The following is a 17,584-nucleotide window of genomic DNA, read 5'->3' as shown; positions in this document are numbered from 1 at the left end:
TATATATATATTTCCATTCTTATGTCAAAGTCAGAATTTGCTTTTCCTAACACAGAAAACATGGGCAAAAACAGTCTAAAATATCAGGGCCTTAATTAGGAAATGCAAAAAGTTTGAACTAAAAACAAGTCAACAAAATGTTCATAAAGCCCCTTAAGAACACAGCAGATGTGGTACAGGTATAGAACACTATTCCCACCATCCACAGAAATTATATGCTACACAGTAAAAAATTAACCTCTAAGTGCTGGTCTATAAAATGGCACCGAGCTACAGTCATGTACTATGAGAAGCTTCCCAGTTCTTGTCCCTGATTATTTAATACATTTGTTCAAGAAAAAGCACTACCCTCCTTTAGTCACAGAAATTGAAAACAAAGTTTCTATTGTGCTCGGTAGGCAATAAAGACCGAAACCTAGAAAAGAGAAGTTTGGACACCACTGCAAATTTTAAACTGAATTGTGTTTCTGCACAAAATGTACTCTCTTCTCATGGATCAGAAAGGCTGATTTCCTCTCAAATCTGAGAGGTAAAGAGAGAAACAAATTAAATGAATAATGAAGATTAGCACCACCCCCATATCCTTAGTTGGGTATCTGAATAATATTAGTGCTAAAATAAAGCAAGAAAAATAATTTTCCCAGTTGGAGCACTGACATTACTAACATCGCCGATGCTCTCTAGGACTACTGGGCAATGTCCAGGCCCTGGTACTGGCCAAATCCCTTCCTCCTTACCTGATATTTCTGGATTTCTGATGAGGAAGGTTCAGAGCTCAGCGAGACATCACACCTTTTACAGTACTTGGAGTCACCATCAGGTTCCAGCTGACCCTCACAATGGGAACACTCCTCTCTCTGCTCCATCTCAAATCTTAGCTAGAACTACTAATGGTGTGCCCACAGAAGTCAATTTGTTCACAGATCTTCCTGTCTGAGACAAAAGCAAGATAGAAAAGGCAAAGCTCTTGAGCTCCTATTGCACAGTGTCTCCCTCTGTTGGCGGGAACTGCACCAGTCAGCCCTGGATCAAAGGGACCATTAAGCCCAGGGATGTTGGGGGTTTTGCTTTATTTTCTTGTCTTTTGTTTCGTTCAGGTGGGAGTCCACACGCACTATATAAAGACCCACTAGCTAAGAAACAGGTCACATTCTTAATCAACCATTGAATGAAGTAACTTATTTTCTTCCTCCACAGCATGCAGAAGTTGTCCCACTGGGGAGCTGCCATTTCAAAATCCCAGGAACTAAGCACACTTCCAAGTATGTCTATAAAGGAAGTGCTGCTTTAAATTGCCTCCTACATTTTTATTTTATTGAAGTATAACTCTCTAATACTGTATAATTCTTCTAATCAAATGTAAAAGAATCTAAATTATGTCCAGATGATCACCAATGTCTCATCAGATACCGAATTTCTTTATAGCGAGAATATATTGAGCTACTTAATACCCAGTGAGGCAGTAGGGCTGGGGAGAAGGGTGCCGGGCTACTCCAAGCTCACTGTGGGACATCCTTCTCGTGTTGGTGTATGTGTTCAGACTCCCTGTGCAGCCCTGACTGGCTGCATGTTTGTAATCCTATTGCTTCCACCACCAGAGTGCTGAGTTTCCATGTGTGCATCACCACCCCTGGCCAGAGCATGGTTGTGAGTGGGATAAAGTTCTTAAGGCGTCGTGGAAACAAAGCAGGAAACGCTTTAAAGGCCAGAGAGACCTACTAGACAGGTCGTGGCTTTAAAACTTTCTTGGATTCCAAGTTGGACAGAAACATTTCTCCTTTAATCGTCCTATTCTTTCCAATTTAATGCACTTAAAATAATTGAGGCGAGGCTGGATAGCACGTGCTTGCCATCCCACCATCCAGTAGGTGAAAGAAATGCAAGTTCAAGGCCAGCCTGTGTTATACTGTGAGAGTCTATGCCAATCAAAGTAGAAAGTCTCATCTTTGTCCAATTTCTACTGACTATCTTTGAGTCCAGTTAACTTTGTCATACATAAAAACCACTCATGTTTATATCATGCCTATCAAAAACCCCTCATTTTGCATTCAAATAACAATTTCATAAAGTTTCTCACTGGTAAATAACAGTAGGCAACATGGGATAAAAGTTTCTTATGAGCTAGCATTGTCCTGGCCATTTTATGGGGATCATTCCACTGAATCCTTCACACTGGCTCTATGACACAGGTTCTATTTCACATCAGAGTTTACAGGTGCTCAAGCCAAGGCACACAGAGGTTATCTAACTTCCCAATGCGTATCCAAGTCAGGAACGAAATCCAAAGAACTCTAGGACAGAACCTGTGCATTTTAAACTCTGTTTCTTGAGTTAGGCCCCTTACCCAGAGCACTCTTCCCAGAAAGTAGTCTCCCGACACATTTTAACAGTTCACTAATTCTCTTTTGCCTAAGTGCGGATAAACTCAGGAACAACATTAATGCTTCTTAATATTCTTTGTGGGTCTCACATTTTTTAGCTCATTTTAAACAAGTAATTTTGAGTTCTATATCTGAATAAATTTACTTACATTTTCCTATCTTTGCAGCTTATTTACAGCTTGGTTCTATTCATTTATTCTTTCAGTATTCAGTGAGGATTTACTGGGTGCCAGGCACTCACCCAGGCTCCCAAAATCACAAAATTTTAAATCTGCAAGCAATCTTGGAGATAAAAATAAATGAAAATTAATATTTACAGTCAAAAACTAAAAATCTAAAGCAGCTATATCTGATTCTTAGTTTACCGGAAATAAGTTAAATCTGGTATTTCCCTTTGCATCATATATACCATTGGTTATGCTTTCTAAAATTATTTAAAAATCACTTGATATTGCTAGGCAGACCCTATTTCAGATCACATATAAAGAGAATAATAATATGGACAAAGTATTAGTTCCCAGTAGCTGAAAAAAAGCCCATAGATGTAATGAGTCAAGAATCTATAATTTCATATTTCTGAAGGTTAAACATCCTTTTGTCTTTAACTCTAAACCTGTTTGGGGGCCATGCTAAAGGTGTATTTCCCATTCCCATCACAGAGGCTGCAAACAATCGGGCAGGAGTCTGCTATGTCCTCTCCAGCCCCTCCCCCCCGAAAAGATATATATAGCCATCCAATGGCTTTTTGTTACCAGAAATTCTAGCAGCCTGTCCAATATTTGAAAAATATTTATTTGCTGAATCTATATAGCAAGCAAGGACTTATATACAAGGCCGAGCTAGCAGAAGTAAATACAACGAAAGTGTCCATTTTCACAAACTAAATTTGGGCATAGATAGGTATTATTGAGGAGAAAATACAAAATAGAAACACACCCTAAACAAATGAGTTAATACATATATCAATACACATACTAGTTTTTAAGCCAGGGAAAAATACTAAGAGATGTTGTCTATTTTATTAGTCAAAAAAAGAGTAGTTATAGTCACTGTTGTAGTAATTAATGATCAAGATATCAGGAACTGGTACCATATTAAAAAAAAAAAGACAAAGGGCGGCAGTGTAAACAATGAGGATAGGGTGTAAAAGGCCATAAGTGAACGCATTATAGCAATGTAGCAGAGAAATCCCTTAAAATAATGGCCTTTGAAATGCAAATAAAAAACTATTTTGAGCTGGGCGGTGGTGGCGCACGCCTTTAATCCCAGCACTTGGGAGGCAGAGGCAGGTGGATCTCTGTGAGTTCGAGACCAGCCTGGTCTACAAGAGTTAGTTCCAGGACAGGCTCCAAAGCCACAGAGAAACCCTGTCTCAAAAAAACAAACAAACAAACAAAAAAACCTATTTTGAGATCCCAATCAGATGGCTAAGAAAAGAAAAAAAGTGAAGACAAATGGTGGTAAGGATTAACAGAATCATGCACTGTTGGTGGGATGGCAAACGTGCCAACACTAGGAAAATCAGTGTGGTGGTTCATTCAAAAACTAGAAATGGATCTGCCCTATGACCCAACTACACTTCTGGACATACACTCAAAGGACTCTGTCCTCCTATGGAGACTCCTACTCATCCATGTCCATCACTGCTCTGTTCATAACAGCCAGGAACTGGAAACAGCCTCCAACTACTGAACAATGAAAATTCCTATGCGCTATAACATTTTATTCAACTGTAAAGAAAAATGAGACTGCAGGTAATGGATATAATAGGGAAAAATATACTGAGTGATATAATCTAGACCCAAAAAGGTAAACATCATGTGTTCACTCATATGTGGACCTTAGTGTCAAATCTTTGAATTTTGTTGTTGTTCCTGCTGTTTTTAACTTGCAGTATCTGTAGAACCCAGGAAACAAGAGAGGACTAACTGGTGGGGAGGGGGAACAGTAGAGCATATGCGAAGGGGGAAGGAGGATATTGAGAAGGCTTAGGGAGGGAAATGGAGAGTAGGGTGGACAACGGAGGGTAACTAACACTAAAAGTGTTTGGGAAATCCATGTGGAAAGGTATAAGCTTCTTACAAATTATTTTTCATATAAAAGAGTTTAGTGGAAATTACCCAGAGGCCACAGAAGTCAATGCCAAGTATCAGATACTTCCCCTTAAATTGTTGGTCAGGAGTGAACTGGAGATACTCCCAAAAACAGGTTGTTGGTATTGTTCTTCGATACCCACGAGAACATGATGGTCTAGTCACAGGACATGGAGAAGTCAAGTCCACACTGCCTATGAAGCTTCTTCCCTGCCAGCTAACCTTCACAATACCACACAAGGTGCTTTTCAAGGCGGCTGAAGGCGAAAGGCCACCAAAGTCTTACCCAGCTTTGAACCCTGAAAGTTACAATAACCACTGGCATGGTAAGGTATGGCCGTAGGTGCAACAGTGGCTCACATGCTTTGGGAATAACCACCTGCTTTCTGACTGGACTTAAGGTCTGCTCCACAGGGGGAAACACTCGTCAGATACTGTAAATCTGGCCAGGAATGGCTGAGAATCCTAGGGATAAATCAACTATCATTATCTTGTTAAGTCTAGTATTAAATGCTTTCCGTATTTGTATCCCTACACATATAGATTACAGCTTCCAGACTTCATCAGAGAAGTTGCTATGTATAGTGGACAGCAACAAATGCAGAAAATCAGAGTCGGTGCAGGTGCAGAGAATAAGTGTCTATGGAATACACAGCCCTAAATGGGATATCTCCGTCATGCCCACTCCTGCAAATACTCAGGGGAGAAGAGGCAGAAAGAATCTCAGAGCTAGAGGTTGGGAAGACTGCAGAAAAACAGTGTCTTCTGGACTGCTGCTCTCATGACCTCTTGGCAGCTCTGGCTGCCTATACAGACCTGCACAAGATCTAGCTAGCCCACACCCCAGCACAGAGAGCCTGGGGGGGCCATTAGTCTCAAAACAACCTGGGAGTCCACTAACAACAGTTGACAGCTGCAGAGAGAGGGAGAGTCAGGGTTTTTGTTAAGAGTGTGCTCCGTGGGGTGTGGATCTCTCCTGCTGATCAGCTACACACGTAACCATACAAATAGAAGCAATACAAACTAGACTAGGTGGGTTAAAAAAAAAAAAAAAAAGAGGACATGAAGTTGAGTGGAGCTGTGAGGAGTTAGTGGGAGAAGTAAGGAAAACAGGATCAAAATGTGTTGAATGCATGTAGGAGATTCTCAAAGAATAAAACATATTTAAAAATACATACACACACACACACACACAAAGAATATCCTAAGAATTAAAATAATGAAAACTCTAGGCAAGAATAAAGAGAAAAGATACATCAAGGAAGAAAAATGAGAATCTCTGTGTAGTCAAAGCACAACAGACTAGAAAGGCACAGTGTGGCCAGTGAGGAAGAGTGGGTGGGTGTTCATGGGAGTTGGTACTCAGACAAAATCATGTGGTTGAGGATGCAGTACGGAATGTGAAGTTTACTAGTTACAGAGGTGCCATTGGGGGAGTCACAGGCAGAAGAAATTTAACAGCTCATTCACACAATGAGATCACTCTAAATAAGAAATAAAATGTCAGAAGGGCAAAGGAGCTCACAGGTAGACTGGCAAGGAGCTCAGACCAAGTTCATGGTGAGCTCTACCTAGGTCATCATAGCGGAGATACCGACAGGGGTTTAGGCTGGAGTGGAATATGCAGGAATGTAATGGGAACGTGTTTCTGGAGTGCACAGGAGACTTGTAAAAGCCTGAATACTGAGTGACTCTCCCATTTGGATTTTGGTTTCAACAGCTGATTGAGGTGACAGGTTATCCTATTTACATAGAAATGACAGCATGTCTGAGTGGCAGAATCCAGTTTTGGCAACACATATGTAAGCTCTCAGTTCAATTACAGAATAAAATGTTCAAGTTCTATGCCAGTGTTTATAAATTAAGCTTATTAAAAGTGCCTTCTTTGTGAAAGAAACAGTCATACCTTATATATTGACATTAGATAAAATAAAAAATTTAAAATAAGAATAAAGCATGTATCTTCATGCTATACAACTACATAGTAACGTAGTGGCCTTTGGCAGGCATCATAAAAACAGAAAGCCTCCACATCCATTTCAAAACAAAAATGCATTTGCTTTATTTCTTCAAAGTAAGGTGCCAGGCTATGTCAATTACAGATGTTGGTTTTCTGACACTGAGCTCCCCCTGCTGGTTATTCCCCACCTTGAGTCATGCACCATTAAAAAGCAACCAGTTTAACAAGAATGTAGCCTCCAACATTAAGTGAAAAAATTAGGAGACGCTACGATAACATTATCTTTTATTTATAGTCACAATTTGGTGAACTTACCCATACGCGAGGAACTGAATTAAACATTTTTACATATTACTTTATTAAACTTTAAAAACAATTTTGTGGTGTTTCCAGAACTTGCCACTTCTAATGAGCAATGAATCTTATTGCAGAGAGGTTACATGCCAAACCTGTGGTCACAGAGGTGAGATGGATTTTCAGACTCTCGGGCGACAAACTTGGTCTACTGGTTTAACAACAAAGACCTGGGAAAATGTACCTCTAAAGTCAGAAAACTGATGCGCTTCCGCTCTCCTCAGATTTAGAAAATCTTTTAACCTCTCAGTTAGACTGCTGGAATGAAATATTGCTATCTGCTTAGCAAACTGGCCATCACATGGCAAAGAGTCACTAAGGGTGGGAGCAATGTTCTTAGCAACTTCACATAAATCACAGTCAATACATTCTAACACAGGAGACTATTTCTTTAAGTGCTAATGAAGCAAAATGTCTATCAAATAAATTCTTTAAAAATTTAAATATTTGAACTGTGATAGATACCAAAAAATTTTTTATGGGATTCCTAACAGTGGGAGTGGGTATCTCTGACTCTTTTGCGCCTACTGTGTTGCATCCAGTTTTGATATGTGAGTTTGTGCCCTGCTTGATTGATACCCCTGGGAGGCCTGTTCTTTCCTTAAGGGAAACAGATATGGGTGGTCCTTCTGTAGATGCGTTGCTTTTATTGGTTAATGAATAAAGCTGTTCTGGCCAATGGCTTAGCAGAATAAAGCCAGGAGGGAACTCTAAACAGAGAAAGAGAGAGTATGAGTTGAAGGAGACATCATGTATCTGCCAAAGGAGAAAGACGTCAGAACATTACCACACAGCTTCATGGTGATACACAGATTGCTAAGGGAGTAGAGGCTGTGGTTGGAGTATATTGTAGCAGAGAAGAATAAAATGAAAGAAAGAAATAAAAGAGCGAGAGAAAGAAAATACTTCCAAAATGAAACATGTCTTCATTAAATATCAAAAATTTCAGTATTCTGAAATTATATCCTTAAAATCTGTATCAGGATTAATTTTCTATAAAGGCAGCATAGAAAATTATAAGGTGAAATTGATAATAACTAAATATAAATAATTAGACATTAATAAGTAAAATATATCATAAAACTGTAAGCCAAAGTTGAAGAATAAGACTGAAATTTTCCACCCAACATCAGTAACAATATTTTTAATCCTAACAAAGGGAAAATTAAAATAATTTTACAGAAAATGTTTTGCAAACACAATTGTTTTTAATATGAAACATTTGCAACAATTATAAAAATGAGATGTTCATTTTTTAAAAAACATAAGGAACTGACTAGTGAATGCTTTGTTATATATAGATCTATCCTCAAACAAGTATAAAATATCTATTATCCATTGAATATTCAAACTTCAGCTAAGAGAGTGATGCTGAAACAAAATATGGGATTTTGGTTGGTTTTAGTTTTCTTTTGAGACAAGATTGTGTCTAGCTGTGTAGCTGGCCTTGAATTTACAGTATCACCGTTTCAGTCTCCAGAGTAGCTGGGAGTATCAGCAAATGCACTACACCCAGCCTAAAAGGAAAAACTTCAAACACATCCATGCTGCCTACTTTAAGTGAAGTCAGTTGACAGGTGCGCTCTTCCCCCTACAAAACTGATTCTGGTGTCATGGCCTCCTCTTCTCCCGAGGGATTCTGGATTCTATGTTAGATGGTTTTCTGAATCACATTCCTACATTAGCTGTATGTGCTTGACAGTGGTCACACAGTGTCAGCGTGCAAGCGTCTGGTACACATCTAATTAAGGCTAAATATAATGAAAAGTATTTTTACTGCACTATGAATTGCCTTCTTTTATATGACTTCATCTTACATTTTCCTTTTACCTTTGAGATGCTTACAAAGTAATTGCTCAAGAGGCTCAGGAGTAGAAGCTACACATACAGGCATGGTCTACAAACAGTTTTTATATGGTCTTCATATCTTGTTACAATCTCAACTTTCCTGGTTGTAATTTTATATTTTGCTGAATTTTACTGTCTTTAGCTACCTGGGATGGTCTGTGGAATAAGGCAGGGGTGAGAGTTAACTAACAGCAGTCACAGCCTTTTAATGGTATGCTCCTTCCGGTCAGAGCGACCAGAGGTCTGACTAAGCATCTGAAGCTGTGCCATACCTCCTGTGATCTTTAGACTCCCACAGTTGTTCCACTGGGCTGCCGTTCTCAGAAATAATAAAGCTGAGCAGTGGGCATCAGCACTTTCACACCTCCTTCAATCAGCTAATGGACTCCATGCAAAACGAGATCGACGCTGGAACATCCCCTGTATTCTAATCCCAAATCAAACTGTACAGCTTGCTTGGCACAAAAGCAACTGTTTCTGGCTCACAGTGGGAAAGAGGCAATATTCCCACAAATCAGCCAAGAAGCCCATAAGGAATGACACAGTTATATTAGGCTTTCATATTCCTAGGGTGAGCAAAAGACCAGCACTTTTCACGATACGGCAGACCTTGCTTGCTTTATTCTCCATCTGCCCAAAACCTTAAGTACTTGCACTAATCATCCTGTCACCATAAAAATATAGTACGACTTCCAAAATAGAAACAATTATGATTTAATTCCAAAGTACAACTTTCTAAATTATAATGAGCAACCACTAAATTAAAATGAAACCTCTAAATTGTAGGCTGTCATCAAATGCTAGAAAGTGTGTAGGCATTCATTTCTGTTTTTCTGCCGTGAAAAACCTGAATCAACTTGTCTGTACAGCTATATCCGTATAATCTTCATTTCTAAAACACAGGAGGCCTCATGGCTTCCCTCCTAACACAGGGGTCTGTGTAAACTGTCTGGGTGAATACATTTTATCATACTAACACAAGTACACAAACGAAAGGGAACAGTAAATATTCACTGCATCGTATCAGGAAAGATGGCAGAAGGTCTAATCCCATATTTACCTAATCTTATTAGCTATAATACAAGAATCAAATCCTTAAAAAGATAAAATGATACTTAAATTGATTACAATTAAAGTCTACATATTTTATTATACACAAAGTCAGAATAAAATGTATCTCAGTGCTTTCATGATGATCTGAATTCAGCTCTAGCCATTCAAGCACGAGTGAACAATAGGAGATTCATAAAGCAATTTTCTTCTCGTGTCTACTAGGGTTTGATCAATATAAAAAAATATTGAATGCTTTATAATTAATAAAATTGGAAAGGGCTTTTAACATCAAAATATACACACATTTTTAATAGTTAAATACGGCTAGCATAAGCTGCAGGTAAATACCAATGATGTAATTTACAACAAACTAAAGTAACCGTATATAGAGTCTATACTCATTGGTAGCACTCCTTAGCCCCATAAAGGCCACAATAAATTAAAACATTTCAGATTTTTTTTTTCTTTCTACTTTCCTTTCTGTTGCTGCAATACCAACCTTGTAACCAAAAGCAACTTAGGGGAAGAAAATATGTGTTTGGCTTACACTTCCAAGATAAAATCCAACACTCAGGGAAAGGAGGGCAGACACTGCAGCAGGAACCTGAAGCAGAAAGCATGAAGGGAGGTGCTTGGTGACCCCCTCCTTGGTCACGGGCTGAGGATCACGCTCAGCTAGATTCTTCAGAGTCTATGACCACCTGTGCAGTGGGCTGAATTTGTCAGCATCTATTAATAATGAAGACAATCCCCACAGTCCCATCTGACATAGGCAAAGCCTAAGCTCAGGCATCCCTCTTGGATGGCCCCGGGTTGTATAAAACTAAAAAAGGATCCTAAATTATTGTGTATATTTTCCACTTCGTTTTATCCTATTAAACACTTCCCAATAAAAGCTTTTGGGATACAACAATACTTTAGTATCAACTGAATAATTCCATAGAAACAGATTTTCTTAAAATAGCAATTTATTTCTTGATATAAAACTTGAACCAAACCAACTAAATTTTCTTAAATACGTAATTCACAAATTGTTGCCATGGGGTAGAGTTTATTGAACCATAAAGCAAAATTTTGACACCTGTAAGTAAACCCTTTGATAACGTTTAACAGTTGTAATTGAGACTGTAAACAGTCAGTGCCTATTGCCTATAAAGTCGTACTGTCTGCACTTACAGTTTAGCAATGTAACAGAGTAAAGTTTGTGGGGAGGGATTAATAAGAATCAAAAACCTGGAGAGCAGAGGAGGGAAGACAAACGGGTCGTAAGACAGTGCCCGGTCTCAAGCAAGACGTGTGGGAGAGGGGCTGAGAAGAGGAAATGAGGAGCACTCTATAGTCACAGCTGTCCTTGCCCTCGTCCTCACAGCCTTATTATATTTTCTTTACCTACCTCCAGCTTCGGCGTTCTCTGCTTCTCTGTACCACCTATCTTCCTCCCTTTGCTCTAGCAACTTTCTTTCGCTCACCATTTCCTGTACAAGTACTTAGGTATATTTTTCCTTTGTCTTCTTTCTTAATTTCTCTTTAATGTCTAAGAGACAAAGGACTGGGCTGAAAAGAAACCTTTTCCTCCAAAACTTAACTTTAATTTGTACCACGCAATTTATCTTCTACAGTGTTTGCTGCAGAGTAAGAACAGTGTTCGGTTTCATAACAAACATGCCTATCTTTTGTTTTAGTTTGATTTTTATTTTGCTTACTTTGCTTTGTTGCTGCTGTTGTTCTGCGAGAGGGGACCTTGCTATGTAAGCAGATCTGCCTGCCTTCGACTCACGGTGTTCCTGACTCAGCCTCCTAGACGCTGGATCACAGGGCTTCACCACACCCGATTTACGCCTAATGTTTTAAGAGGAACCAAATAGAGAAAAAAACGAGACAATTAACTAAAACAGGACTATTTGGAAAGACTAAGCCTGGTGACTCACAGGAACTAAACTTCTCCAATGACAGCTAAAGTTCTGCCTTGATCACTGTCACTGTATCCAGTCTCATTTGTCCCCTTTGTCCCCTCTGATCTCTGTACAGATGCCACTTTTTCAGGGGAGTCTTCCTTGAGCTCTCTACACACACATTGTTCACACCCATCTTCTGCCACTAGTTGCTGCATTTTTCCCAAAGAATTCCCCCCGAGACATACTCTGTGTTTAATTGCTTATATGTTGTCTCTACCAATGAGAAAAAGACCCTGGCAGCGCTATTGTGGTTTGAATGAGAAATGGCCTATACCTCATACAGCTGGCCCCAGGTGGTGACACTGTTTTGAGGGTTTATACCTGGCCTCACTTCCTGCTCACTCTGCAGGAGGATGAGAATGTGACCAGGCAGCTTCCTGCTCCTGTCCATGCCTTCCTCTTCTGCTGCCATGCATTCCCTGCCAACAACTCCCTCTCTTGAACTACTAGCTTAAACCTTTTCTCACAGAGTTGCTTTCATATGGGTTTTTACCTCACAGCAACAGAAAAGTAACCAATACAAGCACACGAAATGATGTTTCTTGCTCGTGTCTGTGCTGTACGGCTCCACACCGGCACTAAGAGGCTGCTCTCTCTTCACTTCTTTTGCTGTGATAGAATGTCCAGCTGCTCTGGAGAAAGGAGGCTTAGCTCCGCTCACGGGTCCAGACTTCGCCCATTACTGCCGAACACTGCAGAGAGCTGAAGGGAGCTGGAGGGAGCTGGCCACACCACGTCCACGCTCAGCAGTGAGACATGAATGCACACACGTTCACTTGTTTGCTAGCTTACTTGGCTCAATCTTTCCACTCATATAGTCCAGGAACCCCTTCCAAGGGAATGGTGCCAGCCACAAAGGGACAGATTGCTCCAGAACAAATATCTAAGACCGTCCCTCACAGACAAGCTCAACCCAATGAAGACAATCCATCATTGAGAGTCTCTTCTCAGGATTTTCTAGATCACATCAAGTTGAAAACTAAAAGCAACCATCATAACACCTAACCATCAATAAATACCTACTTATTGAATGAATACGTAGAAAAAGAATCACTGTGTATACACTATTATAAAATGAATTCTATGATTCATTTCGTAAAACAAGCAAAGTGTATACATCAGACAGCATCGTATGTTCTTCCATTTATGTAAAAGAAGAACAGGAGGCATATAATTTACATGCATGCTTCTATTTGCAGATAATGCTCCAGAAAATTACTTCTGAGGAAGACAATTAGGGAATAAGTAAGGAACTCAGACCCTTGTACAGGCTCACGTGCAAATACTGCTATTTAAAGGCATTACAGGAGATTTTTGCTTTATCAGTTAGGAACACACAGCATAATCCTTCATAAATCTAACTTAATCTTACAGAGAGTATATACTAGCGAACACATAAATGAACTAAGATGCAACTCTCAAAAAGAATAAAGTAGAGCTACTTATTTTACAGTGCTTTCAATATATAAAATAAATTTATACTTATTACCTCTTTTCAGTAGCTATGGAATGGAAAACTCAGAAGTTTAAGGAGCCTGACTATACTTACAGCGCAGACAGAAAAGCTACTCAGTCTTCCGAGTCCTGGTCTGGCACTCTTCTCAGTATACCATATTCGTTGAGCCAAGGCTCAAAATGAAGATTTATATCAATGATTGAAAGAAAATTCAAAATACCTCACAATGATAAAGATGAAACTCTCACCAGCACTGTCAATAGGCTTTGATTAATCTTAGAGCCGTTCAGTGTTCTAGGCGTAAGACTGAGACATCAGACACTGCTGGGGAAAACACTACTGAGTCCTAGTGACAGGCGATTCTTATGAAGTCAGATATTTCACAGGCTAACATGTAGCACAACAAGACTGTTACTACTGCTGTTCAACTAAGAACAGCTACTCAATATGTGTAGAGAAGATAAATACATGTGAGTCTCCGTCTATCAAAGGGCTTTACACAAAACGTTAATTTCGGAAATATCAAAGTGAAGCCAGTTCTCTTACAGGAGAGCGAAACATGTCTTAGAAGTAGGAAGGCCTTCTGTGGCCGCCTTCAGCTCTAGACACACAGACCTGACATCCAAGTGGCCTTTCATCAAGGTCACTGGATTTGGTCCAAAGCTGTCATGAAATAAAACAAACAGGTAATCTGGGATGAAAAGGAAGTATAATTCCTCAATTCAACAGATACTGAAATAAAGCTTATTATATTCACTACTAGACTGGACAATAATAAACAAACTAAAGAGAAGCGTTTGATATACAAACAGTAACGCCAGCAGCTTGTATTTACTTGGTTATCAGAAAATTCTGATGTTTGCAGAACTCTGCAAGGGGGACTATGCAGAGTGCACACTTCTAACCTGACGCAGACACTACAGTGTTCTCATCTCAAGAGCCAGAACTGAGGCACAATACAAATAAGTCCTTGGTTCACCAAGAAGCTGCCCTTTGCGTTGCCCAAACAGTACCCTTTGTGTTAATGTCTCTTACTTTCAGAAGGGAGGGTGAGAGGAAGAGAAACAGGTATATATAGGTAGGTAGGCAGAAAGGTACAGATAAATGATAGATAGACAGATAGACAGACAACAGCTGTATTTAAATCTGGATCTAGCACACGAGAGAAAATATGACGCTGTCTCTTCTTTTCCCCCATGTCCTTTCTTGTCCTTCTGCCCCTTAGGCCCCTTTCCCCTCACACACAGTCTAACTTATTTTATAATGCTATTCATAAAACAATGTTTAAGTAGCCATTTTGGGGAAAAAACATTTAAGCCTTATAATTTTTATTTTCAACTATTGAAAATATATAACTATTAGCTGAAAAAAGTCAAAGAATGCAAAAATTTCACCAAACAAGTGTGAGTATTACAACAAGAGCTGTGCCAGAAGTATTCCTTCCTCATAAATACTCTGCAGAACATTTCATTGGCATCAATTTGTGGGATTGCTTAAGTAATTTGTAAAATATTAACCTATTATTTTAAACTACATATAATATACAGTGTTCCTTTTGAAAACCTGATAAATTTTTCAATGAAGGCCTTACTAAATTTTCATTTTGGTTTACTTTGATTTGAGATGGAGTTCTCTATGGTCCCATGATGTCTACACTTGCTGTCATCTTGCTGGATTCTCTCAAGCAAGAACTGGATAGAAGGGTTTACCACCACCACATGACAAAATTTTAATTTTTAAATAAAAATTTAGTAAAGGCATTGTTTCAATGTGTATCTAAGATATTTATAATCACTATTTCAGTTACTGAAGACAATAAACTAGGCAGCACTATTTTAAACAAGCAAGGCAGTGTCACTGGTTACAAATCACACAGATGAGGGAAGAAAAGAAAAGTGGGTAGGTAGGTAGGTAGGTAGGTAGGTAGACAGACAGACAGACAGACAGACAGATGATAGATCTAATAGAAATGGACAGACAGAGGCACTGAGCAGATAAACTAAAATTAAACAGAATTTTAAGTTTGCAAATCTGAACAAACTAGGCATAAAAGAATTTAAGCTAGGTCATTCTTTTGTACTGTGGAAGAAAGCAAACACACTGTCGATCTAAGGCAAACAGGTTCATGGTTGTGGAGAAACAGTCAAGGCTCGGCTTTCTCCTCATTCTTACTTCCATCTTTAAATGATACCCTACCTTCCTGCTGCTTCCCAGGAATAAAAACAACTGCAATCTGTCCTTTCAGCTTTGATGGCAAGAGAAGCGCTCTATGTCCTTTGACTCTATGGGTGGCCCCTGAAGTGCTCTCCAGGTGACCTGAAGTGACTGACAGCTAAGTCTATTCTGCACTTACAAATAAGTTCAATAGAACCTGCATGCTAACAAGAGTGATGTTTGTTGTAGCAAACCAGAATTAGTTTTGTTCTCACTTATTACCCAGACACTTCTCTGTCAGCAACGGATGGCTCCAGAGCTTACCATTGATGTGACCGATCGCGCATCTTCTTCGTAATTCACCACAGGAGGCGGTTCTTTCCCATCATTTTCTTGTACTTTTTGCTCCAATAATTCTTTCTGTGCTGCACACTTTGCCTCAGTGCATCTCAACTGCTGGACTGACTGTTTCAACTCTTCAAGTGCCTGTTTTTGCCCCAGAAGAAGCACAATGCTACAACAAAATAAAATAAATAGACATTATTTCAACTCAAGAAGTAAAAGCATTAATGGAAAAGTGTGTGTGTGTGTATGTGTGTGTGTGTGAGTGTGCCTATGTGTGCCTATGTGTGCCTATGTGTGTATCTGGGTCTGTGTTTATCTATATATGTGTATGTGTGTGTCTGTGAGGACATGTGTGTATGTGTGCCGAGATGTGTGTGTCTGTGTGGATATGTGTATGTATGTGTCTGTGTGTGTCTACATGTGTCTGTGTGTATATTTGTGTGCCTATATGTCTATGTGTGCGTATGTGTGTATATGCATGTGTGTTTCTGTGTGTGTGCAGATTATGATTTTGTAAGCTTTCATTTTCCTCTACAGAACTCCTTCAGAATCATAAAGAAATGAAAACAGATATTAATAGCAGGATTAAGAAAACAGAAATAGGTCATTCAAGACACTTTCAAATAAATAATGGCACCTATTATCTTTTAGACATAAATTATCTACCTCACCAAGAGTTCAGTTTAGGAATACAGACCATAAACTGACTGAAAAAGAAATGACAAACTTAAAATATTACGCTAAGATCAAATCTCAAGAATTAAATACTTAAAGTATGACATGTTCCTGGGTAAAATTAATAAAATTAATTTTATTAATTAGTTAATTCACACTGAACTGTGGGTATATTGTAAAATGTGTGTTTTAAATCTGGAAAGTTGGCACAGCAGGGATTCCGACTTGATCATGACAATGTGAGCCAAGTCTACAAATCTCCCCACTCCTTCTTGTACTCAGGGCTTACACAATAGGAACTACAAGCTTATGGGCCCAAAACAAGGCCACCAGAAAGAAGAAACCATGCTGGCAGGAATGTCTACCCCATAAGTATACGATACCTTAAAAATAAGTGCACTGTGGTAAATTATTAGTAGTACCGGATGACAGACTGGAAATCAGGGAATGCTCCAGAATTAGATAGCAAGGTAACCGACTTAAAGTCAGAACATCACCAGAATAAATACAGAGAGATATAAACACACTAAGTTATTGAGTTGCATCTTGTGCTGTTTTGAGAGCTCAGTCCCAATCTAACTGAGCAGGGCACAACCTCAGCGACCATAGTAAAAATGTTGGTCTCTTCAATAATAGTTCAAGGAATTTCAGGGAACAATGTGAAGTTGGGGAAAACAGAACTTAAAGAGCATTTGCAGGAGACCTAGAAATGTCCAGAAGACAGACTGCTCTAAACAGCAGAATTTAATAAGTGATAATTACCATGAACATCATCATCATTCAGCAAATCTGTGACCTATTTTTAAAATCTATATAGATTTCTTGGTAAATTCATGCTGGCTTGCGTATTAGTTGGTAATTGATTTTTTGCAATAAGTTGGCACTTTTGCTTCTCAGAAAATCCATTCAGAGAATGTTAATTATTAAGACAATCATTTTGTGAGAAAAATATTAGGAGACCTAGGAAAAGATTACACTTATTATATTTTTTAAACTTTGTGCTTCCTAACACACAGACCAAAAGCAAAGTACCACAGAAACCACAATGACTATGACAACAGTACAAGAAATAATTCTAAATATAACAAGAAAGATGTCATAGTATATTTTCATACACCTAGGAGATTATTCAAAAAATGATTTATCACATGTATACAAAACTATTTGATATACTTAAAAGCAATACTCTAAAAGCACTGGATCAGTAGTTTTACATAAAGGCTAACAGAAAATGCAAAAGAAAATAGCTAAAAAAGAACAATTGTCCAGGGTAGGAGAAAGGAAAATAAGCTTTGCAATAAAGAAATACA

At 38.9% G+C, this 17,584-nt stretch overlaps 1 protein-coding gene across 5 annotated transcripts in view; it reads right to left on the bottom strand.

The window, feature by feature from the left end:
• Fer (FER tyrosine kinase) overlaps positions 1–17,584 on the bottom strand; it is a 310,511-nt gene that overhangs the window by 192,892 nt on the left and 100,035 nt on the right. For 4 of the 5 annotated variants that reach the window (XM_050153485.1, XM_050153482.1, XM_050153483.1 and 1 more), the window contains one exon: positions 15,579–15,768. In XM_050153485.1, coding sequence (XP_050009442.1) covers positions 15,579–15,768 — 190 coding nt within the window. Of the gene's footprint in view, positions 1–10,816; positions 11,529–15,578; positions 15,769–17,584 lie in introns of those variants that run through there. The other variant, XM_050153486.1, reaches the window with a different exon arrangement.

The sequence above is a fragment of the Alexandromys fortis genome, unplaced genomic scaffold, assembly GCF_014885135.2.
Source record: "Alexandromys fortis isolate MF-2015 unplaced genomic scaffold, M_Fortis_MF-2015_v1.1 scaffold_61, whole genome shotgun sequence".
Classification (NCBI taxonomy): Eukaryota; Metazoa; Chordata; class Mammalia; order Rodentia; family Cricetidae; genus Alexandromys; species Alexandromys fortis.
This window is presented reverse-complemented; position numbering and strand designations above follow the sequence as displayed.